The sequence below is a fragment of the Cheilinus undulatus genome, linkage group 10 (assembly GCF_018320785.1).
Source record: "Cheilinus undulatus linkage group 10, ASM1832078v1, whole genome shotgun sequence".
Lineage (NCBI taxonomy): Eukaryota > Metazoa > Chordata > Actinopteri > Labriformes > Labridae > Cheilinus > Cheilinus undulatus.
The window spans coordinates 44,529,165-44,556,219 of record NC_054874.1 but is presented as its reverse complement, the minus strand read 5'-3'; the positions used below and the strand labels follow the sequence as shown (position 1 = coordinate 44,556,219).

Here is a 27,055-nt window from a genome sequence, read left to right as displayed (position 1 = left end):
TTGTGCAGCTAAAAATTGTAATGCATGCATTTAAGTCAGAATAACTCATTGCACAGATAGACTCTCAAAAGAGCCATGTAGTTCCTGTAAAATAGCCAAAGAGCTCACATAAAACATTTTTTAAACAGGATACAAGCATGCAGATATGGTCATTGAATTAAACAGTTGAACTCCTACACTGATGACATATCATGCACATAATCTCATATCTTATAAAATAATTTCAACAGATGTATGTCAGTAAGCATCATGTAGTTCTTGATTGTAAAATTGTGTTTTCTTTATGTCACCCCTTTACATTTTCAGCAGTGATTAAAAAGATTTATCTACTGCTGGACTAAGAGTCACAAAAACAAAGAAAAAAGTCCACAGGGTCCCTTGCACACATCTGAGTCAGAGCAGAGAGAGACGGAGAGAGGCGACTCTCCATTTATTGGTGGTGGCGTCCAATTGATCTGGTATAAGTCTGGGTAATTGCACTCTTCTCTCATGTTTGGTCTGTTTGGATTCTGAGACCGAGGAGGATTACTCGGCCTCCAGCAGACACCCACGCTTGGAACGCTCATCTCTGCGATAAAACAAAAAATATCCTTCATTACATCAAACGCTCCTGTGACTTGGACTGTACTGGCTTTAAAAAGGAGATGAAGGTGGGAGGATGAAGGACTTCAGGTTATTAATAATATCAGTGCTAAGGAGCGGAGTTCTTCAGCGATGGTTTGTTCTTCATTAAATCTGTGCAGACCCTGCACTTTGGAGACTGTGATGATCTCGGTTTATTATCTTACTGAAAAGACTGCTTTTAGGCAAAGGCTTCTTAGCCATCGTCCTTCTGAACATTTTGTCTAGACTCATTTTGTTTGAAAGCTAAAGTGACAGGAAGATGTCATGCCAGAGCCATTTACAGACGAGGACAGGCTCAGATGTCTCTCTGCAAACTTTTCTGAAGGTCTGCAGAAATTAAAAAAAGGCTCAGAAAATTTTTTGTAAATATAAGCGCAAAATAGTTTTATTATTTTGACAGACTGTTGCTCTTTATTTTGAGTTCTGCATGTGTCTCAAGGCTTTTTAAGCTCTAAAAAAATACGAATATGGGAAGAACTTTTTATCTGTACTCTGCATTCATCCAACTTTCTTCCTTAAGACCCTTGTTTGTTGAAATTATCTCTGAGAGATAACCACGAAGACCTAGACCACTGCTGCCAACTAGCCGACTAAATCCAGATCTCTTGAAGGGAGACTGAGGAAACACTCATTAAAGAGGGGGTATTATGCGTTTTTATCAAGGCTTTACACCATCTCTCTGATACCCTGCAGGACCTTCACATGGTTTACAGCTAAAAAAACTCATGTTTCTCACACTGGTGTCCTGAAAAACCCTTATTTTAACTTCTGTTTAACCTCACCACTATCTCATTAACGCCCCACACAGACATGCTTTCCTCCAATTGGCTGATTTTCCGGAGGCTAACCGGTGGCAGGACTCAATGTTTTGTGTCCGCCCCCTCCAATGTGGCTATATTGCTATGCTAGTACTTGTAAACTTTGAATGAACCGGTCAGACAGAGTAAGATATGGTGAATTTTGATATACGTCCGTACATGTTAGACACTGAGTCTGACCCTGGTAGTTTGGAGAGAGAGGGGGAAGAAAACCAGCAGCAGCGAAGGATAGAGCAGGACGTATCTGTTTGTTAAGTGTTTAATTACTGTGTTACTAAATGGCTTTGATAATGGTGGACTTATCCCTCGCCGCATTTAGTGGTGTATTAATTCATATCTGTTCATGTTGTGGGGGCGGTCTGTTCCGCTTGCGATGACCTCATCAGTTCGCTCCATTGAAATCTCATCTTGGGAAGATCTTGGAGAGATTCCCAACAACCTGTTTTCATCAGTTTACATTGTAATTCCAAGATTACTGCCATATACCTTTATCTTGCAGTTTGAAAATTCACATACGGTAAAGATCAACCTGGCACGCCATCTGGCATGCCAGAACCACTCATAGACAGCAAGAAGGAAAGGGCGGAACCTTTATAAAAACAAGGAGGGTGATTGGATGAACGTTCTGTCTGTCACAGTTTTACTGGCCAATCAGAGCAACAAAGCACATGATGTAACCGCTACCGAGGAGTAAACTCCATACAGAACTGCATAACACGAACCATGGCAACTGTAGACGTGTCAGTACACGACTTTTGTCATTTCTGTAAAGAAGACAAGTCACTGCTGTTCTTTGTTCTTCTTTAAATGAAGAAATGTCATCAAGTTCTGATAAAACTGGTGCTTTAGCAGCCTCCACGCTAATCTCTTCTGCCATAACAGCACTGGCCTCTTGTTGCTGCTTGTTAACGCCACGACTCCGCTGCGCCCGAAAGTACTGCCCCTCGTCGCTGATTGGTCCTTTCTAACCGGGCCCAAACTGTTCAGATGGGAGCTTTGCAAGATGGATTCGCCAGTGAGAAACACGAAAAGGGGTGTATCCGTCTGATTTGCAAGGTTAGGTAAAGATCACAATCTTAGAAATAATGAGATAATGAGTAAGGACAGAGCGCTGCTACCCCCAGAACTCTATATAAGCTCACCACACCTGGCTCCAATCACAGTCAATCAGCCACACACACACGCCTGGCTCTGCGCTGATAGTCACGCTGAGTAAGTGACCAGAGTGATCCTGCTCACACTACTTTGTTTCAAACTGGGTTTTTATGCACAGTTTCAATTTAGGCACACAATTTCATGCTTTCTGACTGAAGTCAATAAAAACAGACTTAATATCAAGCCTATATGCCCATGGACAATGAAACATCTGCTCTGTGTGTAGCCAGAAGCCTGCACCATGTATACATGATGCAAACATAAATCTGATATTTCAGTGATGTTTTCCCATCATTTGAGATTCGACTGGCAGCTGGCACTAATTACATGATCCTGTTAGTTCCTCTCTTCAGTAAACAAGTATAAATACATCTGTCATGAATATTGGGAATATTTTTGCAGGTTTTAAAAAAAGATGTAGAACAGTAAAACATCAGCTTTTAAAAACTTCAAAATCAATCCTTATTAAACTGTAGTTTTGACCATAACATGAGCTCCTTCACCAAAAGAAAATCTGTTTCCTCTGAAAATGAGTTTGACCTGCAGGATGTTTGCATTGCAGTGTTGCAGAGGAAAATCCATACAACTCTTATATCATTGCTGGGGAAGGAAATTGGCTGCAAAATTGGTTCCGACTGGCAGAAATCAAAACTTTTGTATCAATAAACAGAGGCTGTAGCTTGAAATCCTGACAACCACACCAACTCCTGATCTCTGACTTTAAAACATCTGAAGCAAACATTAAAGTTAAGGCAACTTTTCTTTTAAGAATTTTTGCACTCCAGTGCAGCTGTGGCCTTCCTAGTAAATGAAAGTGTTGCCTTAGCATGTGCCATGATCAGTCTCTGGCAGATGCTACACACAAATGGTGTGTCTGGCACGTCTAAATACGTGCTGAGCCTATTTTGGTGGTGTGACAGCCATCATGCCTCAGTCTGAACAAAGCATATCGGCCAGAACAGGAAGTCAGAGATGGGAACAAACAAAGCATGGTCTATGGATAAGAGCAGCGAAACATCACTTCCTGCCTTCCAATGCGACCACGCCCCCATTGTGTTTCCCCTCAGAAAGGGCAGGGGCTTGTAAAAGTACCCAGATGGGTTTTCATTGACCTATCACTTAGCCCCGCCCCCTAAGCTCACTTGAACAAACTGTCAACATGCGGCCCAAGTTTATGGTGAAGGATTTCATTTAAGAGGGCTTTAACTCCAAATTTTGCCACAATGAAAACTGATGTCCGATTGTCAAAGAACAAAAGTACTTTGTTGAAAGGATGACATGAGGAGCTAACGTTTTGATGCTGAAGATGGCCGCTGAGTTAGCAACACCAAGCTCAGTAAACCTGAGCCATAGTTACCATGTTGCAGCATGCTTGTTTAATCAGATTACACATGTGAAAATCATTTGATTTATCTGTATGAAAGTCTGCAGGGATTAGCGCTGTTGACTCACAGCAAGGAAATTCTTGGTCTGCTTCCTAGTCAGGGATTTTCCATGCCAGGTTTGCATGTCCCCCACTGCAGTACTCTCCTGACAATCTGGCCTCCTCCTACCACCAAAGACATGCTTGCTAAGTTACCTGGTGTGTCTAAATTGGCCACAGGTGTGAGTATAAGAGTGCCTGGTTGTTTGTCTCTTTGGCTGTCTGAAACCACTCATTCCCCAGTCCCTATCCACTATATGGTGAGCAGCGTATAGTGGACTCAACTGCAAAACACAAAAATGATTTTGGACACTACTCCGGCCGCAGGCAACGACATCATCACTGTCTCACAATTAATGCATTTAACAACAGCTCAGATTTCCATGACAATGGCTAAGAATTGACATTAACGGTAGAATTTCAATGAAAACTGATGTTGAACATAACGTATTTTTACAAAAAATAAAAATACTAATAGAAAAAAGTGTTGTGTCTTTAATGGTAAAAAAGTACACATTTTTGTGTGTATTATCACTTATTTTTGCACAAAGATGACGGTCTCACGCCTTGTAATCCTCATACAGGGAGAAAAGTTACTCCATTTATAATCCATTTTCTTACTGATTAAATATTTTGGTGAAAACCAACAAACAAAAAAGCATTTTAAAAAAGTTTTCCTATGCTCCTCTTGTTCGTCCGTCATGTTTGTGAGCAGCAACCGCAATGCATGATGGTAAATATTGCTGGGCTAGTGACCATCGGCTGTTCACTACTTTCCATAATGCATTGTGGGATAGAATAAGTGCACTATTTAGTGAATAACAATGCTTACTCAGAATTTGGACACCACGACAAAATGGCTATATAGTGCACTATATAGTGAATAGGGAGTGATTTCAGACACAGCCTATATGACCAGTCCAGGGTGTGCCCCGCCTCTCACCAATGACAGCTGGGAAAGGCTCCAACCCCCTGCAACCCCAAATGGGAGAAGTGTTGTAGATGAAGATGCATAAAAGTCAGTCATTAACGCCATAAAATGTTGTATTTAACTTATAAACCACAGCACTGTGTTTCATGTTAGCTCTCAGATAGTGTATATGGGGTTACACTTTAGTCTCTTTAGTATCTATAGTGTGAGATACTTTGCTGTGTTTATGTGAGGTTAGGGTACAGGATGAAATACACTTCACCCTCAGTTCTCTCAGGATACTTTCCATCGGTGTTCCCTTGCACAATGTTTGACCATTGTCTAAGTTATTCTGTATAAATTTCATTAAAACTGCAGGAAAATGAATCAGAGCATTGTGAGGCTGCTAGTAATGTGATTGGGTATTAGCAGTGGAGGGCGGGGCTTAGCAATAGGTAAGTCTATTGAGAAATCACCATATGCAGACTGCTGATCATATATCCCATCACTATATCAACATTATGTCACAATAGAAAGCAAATGCACAGTGAAAAAACTTTGGACAGGCAGAGTATTGTGGATGTTTTTCTCTTTATTCCAGTGAACTAGTGTTTCATCTGCTCTGGGCTTTGCTGCAAACACAGACCATGGGGGATTTGGGGGTTACTCTGGCCTTGTGCTTTGAGATCTGGGACTTACAGCAGGAGTAGAGTAAGGATGTTTTGACTTGTTGATGCAGAAAGACTGAATGACTGATAAATTTCTTTGTTTCATGGTAGTAATAGATATATTCCCCACCAAAACCAGATTTTTTTGACATTCTCCACACCTGAATTATTGTTAAACCAGGGGTTTTTGCTAAATGCAGGTTCCAGTCACCCCTCCACAGCTGAGCAGCAGCCTTTGTCATGTACTAAATCCTCGCTTCCTTCAGCCCTCGAGTGCTTTTTCAAGAAGCGCAAGCATTCCCAGGAAGGCCAGATGGCGTGCTCAGCTGGCCTCCTCAGAGCTCACCATGACTGTGGCTCGTCCTCACTCAGATCCCTTTGTCGTCTAATGCCTGCTTGGATCTCAGTCAACCCGTGCCAGGCCGGAGGGATCAAAGGGAATATTCACAGCCCTGCTGTGTTCTGTTCTGGCTTTCGTGAAGAATCAGGAGGTTTCTTCTTCTCTTGAACAAGTCGAAGCAGCCGCAGGAGAGCTGGAGGCCAACCTTTAGCTGCTCGGTAAACGTGCGAGCTGGAGGAGGATGTGTGAGCGGCTGATTTATGGAGCACTGATGTTTAAGTTGTTCCTTGCTATGTTCCTCTATAGTGGCTGATTAGCAGTGTGGCAATCGCCGCTTTGCATCCAGGCCCCTTGTGACAGCCAGCAGCAGCGTTTTTCACACAGCCCCCTCGCCGTATAAATAGGTTATTGTGCTCTGCAGTGATGTCTCCTGATACACAGGCCCATGTGGCTCTTCTCATGTTGTTTATGTCAGTATGGGAGAGTGTTTTTGAGCAGGACTGTCCAAATATAGACTACTAAACAGCTCAGCCTTTGTGTTTCCAGCAACATGAGATTTATTTAGACATATGCCCCACCTCTGGCAGTATATAGCATACGAGCTGCATAAATAAGCTGCTAATTTTTAAGTGAAATGTGTTAGACAGAAGAGATCAGGGATTGAGATTGCAAATTTGTCACAGGTGTGGTTTAGTTTGTTTGCACAAAAAAAATTATTGAAATTAAGATAAAGAATTTTGCTGGGTAAGCTGGCATGGCAGGGCAGGAATTTAGACTGTTTAAAATTCAAACTTTGATCAGTGAAGAAACAAGCAAAGAGGTGGAGCCTCCTGACAAACAGCTAGAATTTGTTCACCTTTCATATTTTCTTTTAAAGCAAGCCATAAACTCTAGGGGTGCAAGTAGTAACTATTTTGACAGCTGACAAGTCAATTTTTTCACTTTCAATTAACGGCCATATGGCAGTAAAATTTTACATCGAAGCAATATTTTGCCTTGACTTTAACCCCTTAAAGCCTGTTGTATCATATTTAATACATACTTTTATGATACCTCTATCTAATCAATATGATCATAAATGACAAAAAAAAACCTTCTGAATACAATCTAATAAATGATAAAAATGCCCTCAAGTGGATTATGTTACCAAGCACACCTAATGTATCAAATGAGATAAATATATATATATATATATATATATATATATTTATCTTAAATTTTTTATATAAATGTATAATTTTTTGGATTATGTTAGAAAGTGAAATATAAATTTCAGTTCCAAAAAATGAGAACTTTCTGGCAATAATTTGTGTTTTCAGGCTTTAATGGGTTAAGCATAGGAAGTGATAATGCAGGTTGGGTTTTTTTTTTTTTTTTTTTTTTTTTTTGCACCCTGTTAACCTCATTAATATGTTAATTTGAATAAAGTTACATTTAAGTTAAATATGATGTGGGTTTGCTCCACTGTTAATGTATGGGAAAATATGATCTTTCCTACTGGCAAGAAAAACAAGAAAATAGCTCTCCAAGCAGGTAAAGTCACGTCTCTGTAATTTAGTTTAACACGGAGAGAAATTAATTGTGTTATCAAACTCAGTACTGATAAGCATATGTTTTAACTTATGTAAGTTCCACCTGGACTAAAATCTTTCTAAAATAGAATGTGCCAACTTAGAGCTATGAGAAGCTTCTCAAAGAGCTGATGAATCATGGGTGTCTGTTTGGGTATCAATATTTCATATTTTGGACATTTACTGTTGTAGTTATGTGACTCTGTTGACTGAAAGTTATGCTTTCTATTTTTTCCTCTCATTATTATTGCTTTTAGCTAAAGGGGTGGGTCCCCATATTGGTCTTTGCTCTGGGCCTCCAAATGGCTAAAACTGGCCCTGCCTCACATCTGCAGCTCCCCCTCACAAATCATTCTGTCATGCCAGTTTGTTGCTTTCATTTTTCTGTTTCTGCCCTTTTGACAATATTTATTATTAGTACATTTAAGATCAAATAAAACACCCATGTTTGGACAAGTTTTGCTCAATTTTACATTATTTCAAAATGTGATACATGTGTGTTTGGCTCGTTGCAAAAATGCAAGCACGTTGCAAAAATCATCATCAAATATGAGTATGGGAGAGCACTGGCAGGAAGTGACTGAAGAAATGTGTTAAAACGCAGACATTAGAAGCTTCACCTTGAACACAAGACAGCACACCTCAGTGCGTCCAGCGTGCATCTGACGTTAATAATAAACAAGTTTTCATTTGAGTTTGGCAGTTAAAGTCTGTCCTCTTTGTGTGGACTTAGATTTATTGATACGACGTATTGCAGCTGCTGACAGTTTTCATCTTTATAGAGGATTTCGGAAAGATTTTTCTAAAATAAGCCTTAAGAGAGCCGCACTTTGAGTATCACTGGTCTATGCATTTTAATTTATTCCCCATTTATGAGCAGTAGTTTTACTATTTTTAGATTAAATTTACTTGCATTATTTCGCAGTGTTAGACTACACCATTTGGGAGGCCTCCAGTATTTTGTTTTACTCTATTTGATACAAATTTCAGTCCATTGACTGACTCATTTAGTTGCTTTTGATTCAATAATGACATTATTGAACTAAAACACACTTTTCATTGCAGGATTATCAAGGGCCCATCCCTAGTCCGGCCCCAGGTAACCAGTACACTCTTTCCCCCTGTGCTATGCCCATAGTGATAAAGGATACACGCTAAGTTTCCCTTAAGAACACCTTAAGTCACAGGCGGTAGCTCTAACTCAGTGGATAACTTCATTCATGGTGCGAATGTGTCTCAGGTCAGAAACAACATCAATCCACCAGGAATATGAGCAAAGAAAACCCAGCAGTGATCAACAGGCAACATCCAAAAACTACTAATACCATAAAAAACACATGTAAAATCATCTAAGATACAGCTAAACACTCTTCCCAAAGGCAACTCCACCCATACTTACCCCTAAATTTGAGAGCTTAGATCAGTGTTTTCAGAGTTGTTTTTACCATTGAGATGTTTCAATTTAACTCTGAAGATAAGTATGTACTCTATGATGATAAAAAGGCGAGTGTGCTCAGAACAGAGTAATACAGAACAAAGGTTACTGATTACAGAGCTGTTTTTACTCATCACAGTGTTTTATTTAACCCTTTAAGAGCTGTTTTCCATACTGTATAGAGCTGTTTTTCAGTCCTTATAGAAATGTCTCACACTCATTATAGAACTATATCTTCTTCAAATAGAAATGGGTAATGCTTGCTGTCGAGCCGTGTCTTACTCTGAATAGACTGATGTTCCTCTGTAGAGCTACATTTTACTCTAAATAGATCATTCCACCAATAAATGGTGAAACAATGAAAGACATTTTTTTGATGTTCTAATATTAAAGAAACACTTGTGATGAACATACGATAAGGACCCAGGAGCAGAGCACAAGACGAGGTAGTTAGGTTAGATAAATTTATTTCACAATAACAATAAAGCAAACAACAGTAAATGTACTGGCTGTGGTTGGCAGAATCCCTGGCAGAGACTGAGACACTGCTAAAAAGAGGACAAAATGGAGTTAGACAAGGCAAAAACCTCTGAAATTCCCTAGATTCAAAGGTTGAAGAGGAGCCAGGTTACCTGACTAGAAGCTGTAGTACACAGGTGTCTGAAAGCTCATCACAGGTGAGGAGATCGTGAGTGCCAAGGATTATCTTCAGCTGGGACAGCTAATGAGCTGCAGCTGGGACGGTCCATGAGTGATGGCAGCTGAGTTGAAATCTAAGTTGATGTGGTTAAAGTTTTACTCCAGCAGAATGTCATCTGTGTTTTTAATGCAACAATAGGGGTGGCTGGTAATAAATACACTCAAAAAGGAGTAAATTCCACTATTTATGGGTTAAAATATAAGTAACAGAGAGAAAAAATACTCCCCAGGATTTCCTCTGTTGTCAACAGAGAAAGAAAAAATACAATATTGTTCCAAATCAAAAGCTAGTTACCCCGGTTAAAACTGACTTAAGTAGAAGTAAAATTAGGATTTCAAAATGTACTTAAAAAGTACAACTGCCACCAAAAAACTACTCAATTACAGTAATTTGTGTTAATGTAATTAGTTACTTTCTACTGTTGAAAGGCAAAGACTTGAGGATCTACCGCTTTTGAACTTTGCAGAGGTTTCTGCTTTGCTGTTCTGCATGCTGCTTTCTTTTCAAATCTGATATTTCCACAAAAGAGCATTTTTAATTTTATATTTAGAGGCCTGTATGAAGGGTACGTTGTAGGTTTAATTAATTTTGCAAGGGCAGTGAGAAAATGTCTGTACACAATGTGAGACAGCTCTAATTTCAGCCAATTAAAAGAAAACTCCTACACACTGTCCTACTTGCAAAAAAAAAAAAAAAAAAAGTATCTGCACAACCCACTAGACCTTCAGCTCAGATACATGATGGTCTTCAACGGTACCGTGTCTGTGCAATGCTCATATTCAGGCCTGACATTTGACAATGAGTTATAACAATGCAGTCATGACAAATCTAGCTTCATGTGTAGTCTGAGCTGGGTTAGCGAGGATTATCATCCTAAGGACTTCTCTTATGAAACAGATGGGCAAAGGTATTTTTTTTCATTTGGAACAGCCTTCTTGGATTGTAAATATCAAAAGACAATGGCTGCTCAAACTGGACTAATTAACGACCCCATAAAGTGAAATCTAAATTTTTTGTCTTAATACACTGCAGTAGATATGTTATAATATGGTTGCTGTAAACATGTGAAAACACCGAGATCTACATGTGACTGAATTCTGGATTTAGACTGCTAGAAAGATTTTCACCTCTAAATACAGATTTATTTAAAGATTTGGCTCCTGATCAGGTGATCCTTTATGCTTTATAAATTACCATTAGCACAAGCTAGGATGGGAGTTAAGCTTAAAAAATCACAGCAGGATATCAAATCATGTCTGGCACCATAAGCAGAGACTTTTACAAATTCTTAAGAGGTACTGACCCAAAGACAGCTCCTTTGTGCCGTCTTTGGGTCAAAAATGATCCTCCTTGATAGAAATGTTCTTCATGTTTTCGTGCATCAAGTATTGTGTTTTATTGTGATTAAATGTTTATTTACTGAACATTGAAGAAGATACCATCCATAAGAGAAAGAAACATCACTACAGTATGTATACTGGTAAACCATGAATGCATCTCTTGTTAACAAACACTGTTTTATAGCAATGTATTAATCCAGCAACCTTATCGACAATAAAATAGAGCAGAAAAACAAGCTGTATACACTGATTTAGTGCAGCATTTCTACACTGTAAAGAGGAAAAACTCAGATATTAACAAAGTTTGTGATGAATAAGACATTGTGCCCTCATATGGTAGATTCAAATTCAGTACAGCTGCTTTATTTAAGGAGTTTAGTGAGGGTGAGTACTTTTAACCCTTAGGACTAGTGGAGATTACAGGAGAGCACATGGGTTAAATACTTTCATTGTTACTGGAAAGTAACAGAAATAAGTTGGTGAGGCTTTGAACAGATATTTATTTCATCTCTACGTTTTCCTTTCTGCAGAGATGAGACGCTGAAGTTCTGCCTTAAATGTTGCTGGTGTTTAATAAGTATCATGTTTAATAAATTCATTCTTGCAATATACCAGATTGGTCATTAAGGGATGAAAAAATACAAGGACTGACAAATGAAGTCTGTGCATGATGTGTCCAGGAAGGTTTCTCCCTTTCAGCAAACCTCACAGGAACAAGAGCGAGGTGGCACTGAGAAAATCACAGAGGGCAAAAAATATTCAGTGATATTAATGTTCTGCAGTAAAATATTCAGGCTTAAATATGCAAAGATATGCACAGATATAATTCTCACCTACAGGTTGAGCACTGAGCTCTGAGTAATCACTGCAACTAAATCTAATCTTGTGACAGAGGAGAGAGATTTCCTCTGAGAGGCTACAGCGATGTTTAATACGATACAACTCTGCTGTTAGTGGAAAACATCTCCAGAGGATGACAAGCGAGCACCAAGTCATCACAATGACCTGGTAGAAGCTTGCAGTGACTATATCCTTTTTGACTGGGAGGCCTCAATAAAGTTGCTTGGCTGTTGTCACCACTGTGAGTCATGTTCAGTTCTGGTAGATGGTCTATTTGTGGGTTAGTCTACTTAGCTTTATAGTGTACTGAGACCACCTACAGGGGGCAGTGTAACCTGATAAAACAAGCACCAAAGTCATCTTCATACATTCAGTAACATGCTTTTACTCACTTTGTTCAACAGAGAAGTAACAACAAGTAAGAGCAGCTGAATTGAGCATGTGATGATTTATGGGGATTATTCAACACAGGCTTAAAACATTTTTAAGCCCATTCAATAGGCTGCAGTGCAAATAGTCTATTACATAAAAAAGCAATTAGTCTCTAATCATAAAGCCAGCTCAGCTGCTGATTATTGTATTGTACAGGGCAGCATGGTGGTGCAGTGGTTAGTGCTGTTGCCTCATAATTAGACACTTCCTTGATTGAATCCCTGTTGAACACCTTTCTGTGAGGAATTTGCCGGTTCTTCCTGTCTGCATGGGTTCTCTCTGGGTACTCCAGTTTCATCCCACACACCAAACCTGCTCGTTAGGTCAATTAATGACTCTAAATTGCCCATGGGCTTGAATGTGAGCATGTCTGGTTGTTTTTCTCTACCTGTCAGTTCTGTAATTGACTGGTGACCAGTCCAGGAAGTGCATCACCTCTCGCCCAATGACAGCTGGGATTGTCCATTAGTCTATTATTTAGTGTTGTAGTACTCAAGAACGGTCTTAAATGTCTTGGTTTTGTCTCGGACTCTAGAACATTTTTACTCATTCTTGTCTAAGTCTCAGGCTCGGGATTTTCCATCAAGACCGGTAAAGACCAGCACTGATCTGCTGTTCTTGACTTTATTAATTTGATAAGAAGAAGCACTTGCTAATACAACAAATAGCTACACCTGCTCAGACCATCTTTTTCTAGACAGAAATCCCTCTGAACACTTACTTTAGGCCTCATTTACCTGACAAATCTAGATAAAAATATAATTTTCAGATATTTAAAATAATTCTGGACTTGTCAGTGGCTTTTAAATACATACAAGGATTTATTTTTTACAAGAAGTTAGTTGAACATATGTGTTAAGATTTGAGATTTTTGCATGTTGTGATTTGAAAGAGATGCAGACACCTTGTTTTTATCTGTCAGATTTACTAAATAGAAAACTAAAACTAAAGAGAGAATGCTCTTTAACTATTCAACCTTGTCATGGTTTTTTTTAAAGTTTATTTCTATGGTCCTGGTCTTGTCTCAGTCATGACTTGCGGTCTTGACTCGCAAAAGTCTTGGTCTCATCTTTGTCTCGGTGCACTCTGATTTTAGGCAAGTCTTTGTCTAGGATGGTGAAGTCTTGAGTACAACACTACTATTATTACTTTTAGGGTGGGCCAAATGGACAAGTGGGTGGACCCAGGCCCATAAGGCCCACCCATAATGCTGTGATGTCAAGCATTATGAGTCTTTGTACTCATATTTTGGGTTGATCATCAAGGTTTAAGTCACCCTAATGGTATGAATGGGTGAACTGCACTTTGGGACAACACTGGTCATGGTATTTGGTTGGTATCTATTAGGGGTGACCTGGAATAGTGGATTCGACGATTCGATTCGGAGGAGTCTGATTTGACTATGAACCTCATAGTTGAATCAGACTCCTCCCACTGTCCTGCCGTGCTGGGGTTGTTTATCTCCTCAGACGGCAAGCACATGACTAATTATGTATGCACGATGACGTCAAAGCAAAATTATTTCTCTGCCTGTCCTCAGTACCGCTGGGGACTCTGCAGGGAAAGAGGGAAAGTTTGACCAGAGCTTTCTCGTAAAGCAGAATTTTAATCTAAGTGAGGTTTTCCTGGTTAATCAAAGGCTTAATATCATCAGCGGTATGGAGGGATTTTGTGTCTTCGCTGCGAGTACTGAAGAGGCTGAAACGAAGGGAACTATAGCTGAGCGTCGCAAACACTGATGCAGCAGCAGAGATAGAGGCCTACGCCAGACTGGACTGGACCAGACTATCTGCTGTGGAGCTTTTGTCTTTTCAGGACTAGTCCAAATAAACCAGGACTGTTGGATTTACAGTTTTAGAAGAGGTTTCAGCTGTTGTCATGAGGACTGCTATTAGCAACTGATGGTAAGGCTAATTTTTCATTTGAAATGTAGAGTTCTAACACAGTGTCCAGTTAACAGAGCACTTTTGTTATGTGTTTGGATACTTTATTTTTGTCTGTGGAGGATGGTATTTGGCTGTTGTAAGCTGCAAATTTATGGTAGCAGCCAATGTGCTATCAGGCTAATGGTGCTGATGTGAGGCTAACTGTTATTGTTTATGAGTTTAACATGGGCGTACATTGTGTAACTGACTGCGTATGTAAGGAAAAGCACACAGCTTTCGTTTTTGATATTTTAAACCACATACAAAAAAATAAGAGAGATTTATGCATTTTGCTGTTGTTAATGCAGCAAAATAATGTTAAAGCAAATGTCAGGTAGTTGTTCTAAATGGCCAGAATTCTTGAGGACTGCCCGTCATTTTGACCGGGACAAAAAAGTCTAGCGGAAACACTGTTTGACTATTAGTCGACTAAAGGCAAAATCTGACGAATCAGATTTGACTATGAAAATCCTTAGTCGTTGACACCCCTAGTATTTATACTAACAGGACTTCAGGGAATTTTCCAGTGCTACTCTGAGAGGTAGAGGAAGATGACTGAGTTATTTAGGCCAACTGTAAAAGGTTTTGAGGTTTTAATTGATCCACAGTGCTGATGTACTTTATAGGGACTAGCTTTTGATTCACTAGCCAGTATAATTACACGGCACTGCACACAGCAGAACTACTCTCAGCCTCAGACACCAGAGTATCAACTGCTGCTGATTGTTTTTCAATTGGTGTATAGCAGCTTTAATCCAATCTACAGATCTTGCATGTTCAATGAAACTTGTCCAATAGTGATCAATGTCTGTTTGACCACGCATCTTGATGATTAACCCTGGTAGAGTGATTTATACTTTCACACCATTTATGGGTAGAAAATGTTTATTATTTCCATCAATAGCTCTAGTTGCTCAGTGATAATTAGAAACTTCCTTATAAATTTAACCTGCCTATTTCAGTTTCATGAAGTGATTCTGACACATGAATAAAGGTTAAGAAGATGGATATCTTATTTGGAAATGAACTCTGCCTACCCTGAGTGAACATTTTTCCTCTTTCAGCTTCACACTTTCATCAAGAACATGTCCTACAGTCCCTCAGACCTCAGAGCGAACCTACGGACAGCTCTGTGGGGCAGGATAATGACTTCTGTGAATAAATGACAATGGACCCTTTCTTCTTCCTCACCTCTGGAGGATGTGAATCCTGTCACCGCTCTTGTCCTAGAGCAGAGCCGGGGCTGTAATGAGTGCTGCCGCTGGTGAGGATGTGATCGTCCAGCTCCAGGGGAGAGAGCAGAGGAGTAAAAACATCCAGGAACGTGCCCCTCCCGCCCTCTCCCCACACTCCTCACTGATGACTAATTAGGCCCCACAGGTAAATGAATTATTGGCCATCTTAGGAGGAATCGGGCGTTGGTGGAAAACCTGAGGATATCCGTCTCCCTGTGTCTCTTTTTTGACCTTTCCTGGTTGTTGTCTCGAGTTTCACACCATGCAGGCAGCTAATTTGGCAGTAAATGAGAGAGTCATGTATTTTTCACATGTGGTGTGCTTCCCTCTCATTATCTCTGCTCTTGCAAACCCTAATTAGCTTGCAGAAGGTCAGCTCACCTCTGTGGTGTGAAACAATGACGGGATACACTCTGTTGGTTCTACTTTGGCTCGCCCACACACTCTCTTACATAAGCATACACAAAAATATACACAAGTACACATGCATGAGCTAACTGAAGTTCTTAAAGAGCACAAATACAGAGGAAATCAGCCTTAATCTGCTCTCTGGAGGGATAAAAAGAAGATACACCAAAGTTTTTATATAGATGAGACTAAATTTAGTCTGAATATTAAGAAAATGACTGAAGTTTCAGTGATTTATCAGTCCAAAGAGGCTCTTCTCTCACAGCTGTGAATTTAAAGTCATATTTGGACCTTTACAACTCACTGTTTCAAATTTGATTTCACCTGTTGACCTTTTCAACTCCTAACTTTGACTTCTAAATCCTACATTTTGACCTTTTAGTCTCACAATTCAAAATTTTAACTTGTGTTTTTACCTTTTAAACTCATGGTTTTGAATTTTATGTAATATTTTCACTCATAAAACTCAAAACTTTGATATTCTATCTCATATATTTGCCCTATTAAATCATTATTTTGACTTTGAATTTTGTGTTTTGACCTTTTGAACAAATAAATTTGAATTTCATCTCAGATTTTAAGCCGTTAAACATGTAATTTTGACTTTTTTTTAAATCTGAAAACCATTTATCATGAGTGCTCAGTTTTCCCCATTTTTTTTTTTACAGGTGCAAATGACAGTTCATGGTATGTTGACCCTGTTAGGCTCTCAGCTTAGACCTAAATTCAGAATCTGACCCTGCTGTGATTGAGTTTGACACCCCTGTCATAGATGCTCAGAAGATTGAATGGGCCTTAATTCCCACAGAAAGACTCCAAAATGTTGTGGAAATCCTTCCAAGAAGAATGGAGGCTGTTAAGCTGAAAAAGGGGGGCCACCTCCATATTAAAGAACATGCATTTGAGTACAGTGTCATTCTAGTCCCTGCTGGAGTGGAAGTCAGGTGGTTGAATACTTATTAATATAACATAATACTAAACGGTCTGAAAGCATAAACCACTGATCATCAACTGGTGGCCTGGGGGCCATTTCAGGCCCCCCAAAGCTTCCTGTCTGGCCCCCAGAATATCATTACATTCGGAAAAGAAGATGTTGTGGTTGTAAGAGTATCATTTGGCTTTAAATGCCTGCATCTGTTAAATCAATCCCACAAACAATTAATATTGAAATAACTTTAGAATGACTTCACATTTGATCTGTTTTTTTCTGAAATTTACAATCATTATTAGTAGATATTTAAAAAAGGGTTAAGGTTGGCAGAAGTGTCAAAAAATGACCAGATAAAATGGTGAAAAGGGGTTAGGTGAATAGGTGATAAGTGGCAAAATGGGTTTTGGAGTGGCAAAAGGGGGAAAAAATGCAGAAAAAGAGGCGAAAAGAGGTTAAAATGTGGCAAAATTGGTAAAAGAGAAAAAAGGGGCAAAGAGTATCAAAAACTGGTTACAAATGACAAAAAATAATGCAAAAAAAGTAATGAAAAGGGGTATAAAGTGGCAAAAAATAGAAGAAAAGTGGCAAAATGGATAAAGAGTGGCACAAAGGGGATAAAACATACAGGAAAAGTGGTTTAAATGGGTTAAAGAATGGCCAAAAATGTGTAACAGAGGCAAAAAGTAGCAAAAATGTGTTTAAATTGGCAAAAAATTGGTTTTAAAGTTGCAAAAATTGTTGAAAAACTGTTTAAAAAGGGGTATAAAGTGGCAAAAATAGAAGAAAAGTGGCAAAAATGGATCAAATTGGCACAAAGGGGATGAAACATGCAAGAAAATTGGTTTCAAAATGATTTTTAAATCTTGCAAAAAAATGTGGTTAATGAGGCAAAAAGGGGCAAAAGTGTCAAAATTGAGTTAATGCTAGTACTAAATCACAACTGTTGAGGGCCCATTCTCTTGGATTTTCAGGGGTCCGGCTGGTTCTGTTGTCAGGCTCCTTGTGGCCTGCTGCAGTATAGATAACAGGGATAGAGCTCACTGGTAATTCCTTAAAATGTCCTGCATTTTGAAAGGAAATACAAATACTACTACAATAATATTTCAATCAGACCCAAAATATTGCCTTAATTTTTGTGTATTTGAAAGTCCGGCCCCCAGATTTTCTGTCGGGACTAAATCTGGCCCTTGTGCGAATGTTCTCGATGACCCCTGGCATAAACACTTAGGCCCTTGCTTTTGAAAATAGAGTCCTTGATAAACCCATGAGTGGAGAGGATGGGCTCTCTCTCTGCAGACAATTCACAAAGCCAAGAAAGACATTCGGTTCCTTTTACCTTAATGAGTAATATGGGACTGAGCAGAACAAGCAGGATGATGAATAGTGCCATATATCTGAATCACCGCCTTCTCGTGTGAATGGGTTTGTAAAGAGGTGTTATGTGCTGTTTATGACTTAGATCTTTAAGAGTGAGGAACTGGAAACATGTTCAATAAATCATGTTAGATAGAAAGAGAAAAGGAAAATTAATCTCCATGTGCAGGAAGGAAGGATTTTTTTTCTTCATCATGAAGATTTGTATGTATTTACACTATTGTGGCGATGCATACATAAACACATGCACATGATTTTATAGCACAATTATGGATCCTGCGTGGGGGTTCAGCATATTTTTGTGATAAAAAGCTCAAAGTACCAGCTTTTATGCTATATTTAGACATGGTAGACATGTGCTTAGACCGGCAGTGCGCTTAAATAACTGCAGGATCTAAATCTAAGAGGAGAAAACATGGAAAGAAAATACAAACATGTTTTATAGGGGTGCATTCTGGGCTGCAGTAATACTAGCTGCAGCAGAACACTCATGCATGCATCAACCATATTTGCATTTGTTATGCGGGAGGAAAATAAAACACAATGAAATACAATAAAAGTATAGGAAATAAACTGGCATGCCTCACAAACATTTACAGGTTCCTCGTGTTAAAAAAGCAAAACTAAACAGGCAGCAGCGAATTGTGATCAGCTCACTTCATCTCATTTGTCGGTAGTCAGCTCCCCACAATGAAATCCTCGGGGAGCGAGCGCTGTGAATTAATGGTGTTTTTCTAAGATAGAGACTCGCATGTGGTGCATCGACTTTTCCAGGCAATTATGACTAAACTTGATGTATTTCCCGCAACTTAAATCATATGTAAAGGACTGGTGTCACAGCATGTACTGGAAATAATCCTTAAATCCTCTTAATGTCTCTTCTTTTGACAGTAAACATAACAGCGCTGTTCTGGAAGTGTTTCCCTGCATTATAATGTTCTATATGAAACCATTAGGTACCACTGCTCACTGTTAGACTCTGGGGATTTTTATTGCCATTACTCATGGTATCTAGGTCTGTTATAAAATATGTAACAACCATTTTGTTCTCAGTTATTGAAGGGATGCCACCCCCAGTGATTCACATTTTATACTTTGCATTTAAAAAATCACATAAATAATACATCAGGAGTCAACACCAACACTAATTTGAACCAGTGTCAGTCTTATTTATTATTTTTTAGCCACATTCTCTTCAAAAGTCATGACCTTCCCACAAGTGCCTCCATGGACCTCTCTGGTTTTGAGTGAAATATTTACAAATACTGACGTGATTTCCTTTAAAAAATTTGGTTGAATTTCCATCCATCCATTTTCTATACTGCTTACAGGGGGAGGGGGCTGTAGTTGGGTGAGAGGCAGAGTACACCCTTGGAGTGGTTGCCGGTCAATCACAGGGCTGACATATAGAGACAGTAAACCAGGCACGCTCACATTCACACCTACGGCCAATCAGAGCCACCAATTAACCTAATGAGCATGATTTTTGGTGGTGGGAGGAAGCCGGAGTACCCGGAGAGAACCCAGGCATGCACAGGGGAGAACATGCAAACTCAGCACAGAAAGGCCCTGACCGGGAAGCGAACCGGGAACCTTCTTGCTTTGGGGTAACAGCGCTAACCCCTGCACCGCCATGCAGCCTTTGGTGGAATTTATATTTCCTAAATAACTTTGTGGACCTTGAGGAAGTGTTTGAAGCTAATTAGCTAGTATTAGCTCGCTAACATGTTGGCAAAGTTGCCGTCAAATCCTTTAAACAATTTTCAAACAAATCCAGATAGTATAAATACCAACCAAGCCCTGATAGAACCAAACCAAATATAGAAATCTCTGCTGAAACTGGCAGAGTAAACTCCTAGTTATCTAGCTAAACTAGGCAATGTAATGTTACGCTGACATCCTATTGAAGGTCCTGTTGGTATTACTACTGTTAGGCAAAGGTAAATAATTGTTTAGGAGACATATTATACTAAGTCATATTTTAACACTTGCATACAATGCTACAATGTTGAGGTTCCTTTCTAAACCATACCGATATCATTTATCAAGAGACACGCGTCTTCCCATAAACCCTGCAAACGAGATTACCGGCCTCCCTGAACAGCTCATTGCGAGACTCGATACAAGCTGACGTCAGCTCGTTTTCCAGCTTCCCCATTGAACGGCTCTGAGCATAGATGACTCCCCTCCACTCCTCCCACAGGAGGCTCTCAGACCTGCCCTCCCGGCAGCTCATTCTCAGCCACGCCCCCTCCCCGGCGCTGTATACACCGCTGCTGTTGTTTGGATTCTTGCTCTCGTGTGGATTTATTCCGGTCAGCATGTCTTCTAAACTTATTCGTGTTTTTTTGGTTGTGACGATAAATCTACTCTGTATGCGCTCCTGAAGGACGAAAGCAGCAGAAAGCAGTGGGAATTGTTTGTCTCATCGAGCCGACCGCCTGCGAACTTTTTTCTCTGCGCTCGTCACTTCACCGACGATTGTTTCATCAATAAAGGACAGTAAGACGCTGGATTTACTTCTAATCTGCTGCTAAAACATGGAGCTGTTCCCTCTGTAAAGATCGCCCAGGTAGGCCTAGAACCACAAGCTGTAAGTCACTTTATAACATTACTTTAAAACAAGCCATGGGTCAGTGGGGAAGCTAATGTGTGCTAAACTTTGTCATCAGTTGTTTTCATAACTATCCACCCTTTTACCCAAAACTGTGCCGTGAAACGTTTAGTACCTTTACATTACTAAGTTTTGACCTGTGCTGATTAAAAGCCCAATGAGTAAACTAAGCAAAACTCGGTGATCAATGGGCTGAGATAACAGTTCGGCCCATTGTTCAGCCCCCAGGAAGCTTTGACCAAGCTGGCCAATCAGAGAACGGTAAGGTCACGGACATCTCTGAGTCTTAAAGAGACAGGACTGTAACAGAGCGTTTTCAGCAGTAGGCGAGATCTGCTGAAAATAGGGGTTTTCCTATCGCCAGTGTAAGATAAGTGAGGAGTTTTTTGAGCTGCACATCATAAATTACTATTCTAAAGGTGTCCCAAAATGACATCCTTAAAAGGAAAAAGGGGTAAAAAATGTCTCCTTTAACGATCCAGTCAAGAACAGAAATCTATGTTTTGGACAAAAAACATAAAAACAAGCTGCCTGGCTCTGTACCAGAGAAGAGAAAAAGTCAGTTTTCTGTCTCAAATCTCTGTTATGATGCTTTAAATGATCCATAGACCACTGTGGCTGATAGATTAGGCAAATTAACCTCACAATGAACAAAAGAAACAACGTTTAACTGACTGTTAATTTTCAATAACGGCGGTGACATCAGCTAACAGCAGACAGTACTGAGATTAACTGCTCTGTGATTTTATATTGTAGTGTTAAAGGGACGGGGTCATTCCCCACCGTGCCCACATATTGGCCCCGCCCACATGAAACCAAGCCAGGAAAGAGGTGAAAACTGTCTGAATCCAGGACTCAGTCTCATGTAAATCTCAGTGTTTTCACATGTTTACAGCAAACATATTCCAACTTATCTTTAGTGTTAAGACAAAACTTTGTATTTTAACTTTACAGGGTCTTTAAATGTATTCCATTCAGAAATTCAAACTTGATGCAATTCAGTTAAGATGTGCATGCTCATGCATCATACATTTCATTTGAATATAACTGCTCTGTCATGCACAGCATTGTCCCACTGGGAAAAATCTACTGAAAATTCTTCTTTTTTCAACTCCTCCCTGCACAAAAAACATTGGATTGCTCCTCTCTATTGTGTCTGTGCCTTATAAATCTGTTCAGTAATTCTGAGCTCTTAAAATTTCAAGTAAAAATTGTTTCAGCATGTGATTAGTTTTGAGGGGAATTTGAAAATTGGCACCCCGATATTACTGTTAATCAAGGTTTTCAAGCAGCAGCTGGTACTAGATTTTTCACATTTATATTGATTATGCATGCTCTGCTTTTCAGTGAACATTACATTTCAAATAATATGTTTGATCAGCATTCAGGAGGAAATGCCAGAATAGCTAACAGTTTATATCTTATGGCAAAGTTGGAGACAGAATGATAATTTATTTGGTGTTTTCATCAAAGTTCATCCTGTAAATTCATTTCAAACTTTAAGAGGGCTTTCGTTATGCATCCATATGAGAACCCATGTTCATGCCAACGCATCAATTACAGCATAGCATGAAAAAGAGCACAATGGCAGACATGATGCATGTGCAATACATGCAATAATCCATGAGGTCAGGTCGCTCTGCAATCAGACTATCACATTCACGGCTGCTGAAGCAGAACAATGCTGCTGTTATTATGACAAGAGAAGAACTGAGATGATAATTTGACAAGAAAAATACAGGCTTCAACAGACTGTGTGAAGCAGCGGTGACCTTCTCTCTGTAATGTAAAGCACCTGAAGGAGCTGAATCTCTCATCATCATGTGTGCTTCTCTGCTCTGTATGTGGATATTATAGACTACAGACTACACTTAAATCCTGGAGGAACTTGTCACATCTACCTTTCTCTGTCTCCTGCTGCCATTCAAACCTGTAAACAAGACTTTAAACCAAGATATTACCCTCCATTTTCTCTATAGTCAGATTATCTAAAATGATATTCAAAGTGTGGAAAACATAGACGTGTTTCTGAAATCTCAAGAACATCTGTGTTTGTGGTGTTCAAATGGAATTGTTAAATTTTGAAGTTCGGGTTCATGTGGTAACCGCATGGAAACACCAGTACGAACACCAAAAGATAGCTTGTGGTCCTCCAGGTGTCAGTCTAGATTAGCAGTTGCTCCTTTTGGTCCCATACCTGCTGAAAACCTGAAAGTCCATAGGCTCTGCCATTTCTGAAAACATGATAAAACACAACTCGTTCACTCATAGCAATCGTGGCTATTACAGCTAATTCTTCATATAATGTTACCATCATTACTGACATACAGTACATAGATACATTTATGACCAGGAGAGCCGTAAAACTAGTAGATTTTGCATTTCACTTTAGCTTCCTGTATCTTCCAGCTTTGGCAGCAACTGTTCAACATGAGTCTGGTTTAGCTTGAGGTGAGGGGTTCTTTTTTACATATTGCACTAATTTTCACCTGGACTCTGGAATAACTGATTAGATTTTACAAGTCAAAGGTCATTATAGCCTTACTTATTTGGTGGAGTCTCCGGCAACTATGGAAATGTCTGCCACACCCACAAACAAAGTCTGACGACTTTTGATGACATCAATACATGCAAACATTACATGAAGTACTTGCAAACTAAGACAAGTTACATTATCATGTAAAATGCAAACACTACAATAAAGATTAGTGTTGGAACAAGGTACATACTCGTCTAAAAGCTTGAAAGACTATCAATAACAATAATTTGAAAAAATTGCATTGGATTGTGGGTTCCTTCATCCTTGCAAATAAATATGTACACACCCTTGCACTTTGGTTTTTTTCTCCTCAGTTTCAAATGCTTTTGCACTGAATCAAATGTTTTATAGTCATTAGTATTAAAGTAGCTGGTCAGCTTGGGTCATATTTAACGTAATGCACTAGGGAAATTTAAAGTTCGCCCTTTTAAGACAAGTTTATATTGGTCTCAGAGGTCCCCAAAACATGCCTGTGAAGTTTGTTTCTGAAAAAACACTCCAGTATTGGACTTTTGCATGTTTAAAAACCCCTCTGTTTCAGCCCTGCTCAGAACGAGCTGTTTCTGTGTCTGTGTCTTTAAATGTTAATGAGCTGTCTGACTCTGCCACTGACCACACCCCTCTCAGGAAATGGATGTGGCTTAATGGATGTGGCTCTCCCAATCCTTCTCCCAGCTGAGGGCGGAACTTCCTTCCAAGAGGGGAGGGCCAGCCAAACCTGGGGGTGGGGCTAACTCCCCACATGACATCATGAGGGGAAAATCTGAGAATGACTTCTTTCAGCACACAATTTCTGAAAGGTGGAGAAAAAGAGAAGGGGAGGGAATGGATTTTGTGGACAGGCCAGGGTCACATATTTTTGGTTAGAAAAGCTAGAAAAAATGTATTTTGCGTAATGTGTCCCCTTTAAATGTTTAATTTTACTGTGGGAAAAGTCTGCTGGGTCTATTGATCTCCATAGTTATTCCATGTAAACATAGCTCCTGACTTTTCACATTTTCCCCCAATCTTCACTAAAACACTAAGACTAAACAGTTAAAAGTGCACCATCAGTACACTCATCAGTCATCTACATATAAAGATAATGAAAAAGACAGAGCTCACTGCTTCAGCAGAGGGCAGTCTGTGTTTAGTGAGTCAGCAGCTTGGTGCTGACAGAGTCCCCTCCTATAAAAGCTGTAATCAAGTTCAGAGGAACTTTTCTGTGGGTTTGGCTGCTTGTTCTCACTCCAGGGAGGGAGCATGGGAGCCTGGTCGGATCCATCTGTCTGCGGATCGGGTCATCCAAAAAATCTGAGGGAAAGATGGTGGATGAGCTGACAGGGTGGGAGGCATGGGGCCTTAAGTGACTGCCAACTTGGCTAAACACAGTAGCACTGGAGTGAAACACATCTGTCTTTCCATGTGCTCACCGTTTTTTTATCGCTCTGATAAAGAGCAGAGAAGAATCCAACAGTTTTCAGGGTCGACCTCGGCGCCTGATGGGATCTTTAAGGTGGAAGAAGTCACAGCAGTAGAGCTGCTCCACACATTGAGAAAAACATTCTGAATATTAAATATAGATGGGATGATTAATGCATATGCTTGCTGTTTGCATGTGAGGGATCCATTAATTAACCCCCACCTCCGTTAGCAAGTGTGTTGTGCTCCTGGTGGGTGTTGAAATGCAGATGGCAGGGGCGCCTTCGGGAATCTGACGCCTGCTATTTGGAGCTGCTGCGTTGGCGAGGTTTCACTTCTACTCTGTTCCAGGTCTTCGTATGCGATGTAAAGTTTCACAGGAAGGCACAAACAGGCGATGAGTATGGGAGGGAGCAAGGCTGGAGAAGTTTCTGCAGAGATGGAGGACTGATTTATTTTAGTTAATCCATCTATCTTAATCCAAAGCTGCAGTTCATAATCATAGAGCCCACCTCACTAGATAACTGGAGCCCCTTCCCTTTAACTTTTGACTGATTTGATCTAAATCTGACTTAAAAGAGGGGAGAAGAATGATATTTTTGAGTGTATTAACTTAAAATTTTTATCAAGTCTTTGAATAAGTGATCCAGTATCTATCATGAACATGTAGTCTGACACTGTCTGCATATTGTTTTGTGTTTGTACGTCACTTTTTTTTTCTCATTTCTTGATACCAGGAAACCAAAATACTTCCACACATCAGATTTAAAAGTTGTTGGAGCATCTGAATTTCGAAGCGTTAGTCCCTCTGTTCTCCCTCACCACTTGTAGCAGCGACGTTTTTTTGATGTAGATCAAACTGGTAAGTGGTCCGCTAAGGATGATGGGTATGCAAAGGCAGATGGTACCTGTAGTTCCCATGTCTCTTTGCTCTGCTCCACTAAAAACACCCAACACTTTTTGCACCTTAAGTCCTATCATTTGAAACTCCACATGTCCACGACGGTAATGAGACTCTTCTTTCACTGCAATACCACGAAGTTAATGGTAAAATTCTCCTCATATCCTCCAAGAGTCTTTTGCTGATTTTTTCTTCTATTTAAATCTATAATACCTTTACTTTTAAGCAGCAGAGCATGTAAACTTATTTTGTGATCAATTCTAACTCTGATTCCTCCTCCTCCTCTGATGGAGCTGACTCCGTCCAAAGGTCCAGATGGCTTTGGATGCTGGTGTTTGCCAGAGAATCTATCTGTTGAACAGAGACACAATATGTGACATTTGGAGGGCCACTTTTGGGAGTTAGTCTTGGTTTGGTAAATGATCTCTAAAATGTTAAAAGCTTGAAGAAAAAGCAACCAACAGGGAAGCAATTTAAACAAATCTAAAGTAGAAATCAGTTAATTTAAGCAGTAAATGTTGGCCGTGCCAGTCAGGAGGAAAACTAAGATATAATTTGCAAACATGAGCTCCAGCCATGTTTCTTAAAGACCTTATTTATGTATCTATTTATTTCCACTGCCACAATCATTAAGTGTCCATTTTGGTCTCCTCAGTGGCTCCACTTCTTGTGTTTTTCCAACTATAAGAAATCACAAACCACTCTTTTTTCCATCATGCTTTAATCTTAGCAGGTAGAAGGTTAAATTCTGTTTTTGCTTTGAGCTAACACAAAAGATTCCTGCTGCTTTCAAGGCTCCCTGATCATCACAGATCTTTGGTAATTTAAAATTCCTTTTTTAAACTCGTACAGAGACTCCAGTGTTATATGAGGCCACATTTGCATTTATGTGACTGATGTGTTTGGGTTTTTGTATTCAGAAATGTATTTCTTTATGTTGTTGTACTGCCTCCAAAATACACACTAAATCTGTGTTTTTCAAAGAGGGGGTCCTGACCCTCCAGTGAGTTATCAGGTTATTGTAGTGAAGAGAAGGAAAATGGTCCAAAAGCCAATCAGAATTGAGTGGCTGCTAGTAAAGCCATATGCCTGAGCATATCAGGAAGTTGCTGTTTTATAGAAATAAGGACATATTTGCCTTCATCATGTACAACCCCAATTTAAAAAGTTAGGGTGCTTTGTAAAATATAAATTAAAACAGTATGTAATGACCTTTAAATCACAATAACCCATAATTTATTCACAGTAGATCAGAAACAACAAAATAGATGTTGAAACTGAGACATGTTACCATTTCATGAAAAATAACAACTCATTTTGAATTTGATGGCTGCAACACATCTCAAAAAAGTAGGGACAGGGCAGAGAAAGTGGTACTAAAGAAAAACAGCTGGAGGAGATATCAGGAAATTAATTTCTGTGTTGCTTTTTATTTTGAATCTTGTTTCCTGGTTTTCCACTATTTTTGAGA

General features: G+C 39.6%; 1 protein-coding gene across 1 annotated transcript in view; it reads right to left on the bottom strand.

Moving 5' to 3' along the window:
* Positions 1-20,452, bottom strand: part of LOC121516156 (collagen alpha-1(X) chain-like) — a 47,482-nt gene extending 27,030 nt beyond the window's left edge. The window contains exon 1 of the mRNA XM_041797254.1: positions 20,218-20,452. Within this exon, the coding sequence (XP_041653188.1) occupies positions 20,218-20,452 (235 nt within the window). The remainder of the gene's footprint in view (positions 1-20,217) is intronic.
* Between the last annotated feature and the right edge of the window lie 6,603 nt (positions 20,453-27,055).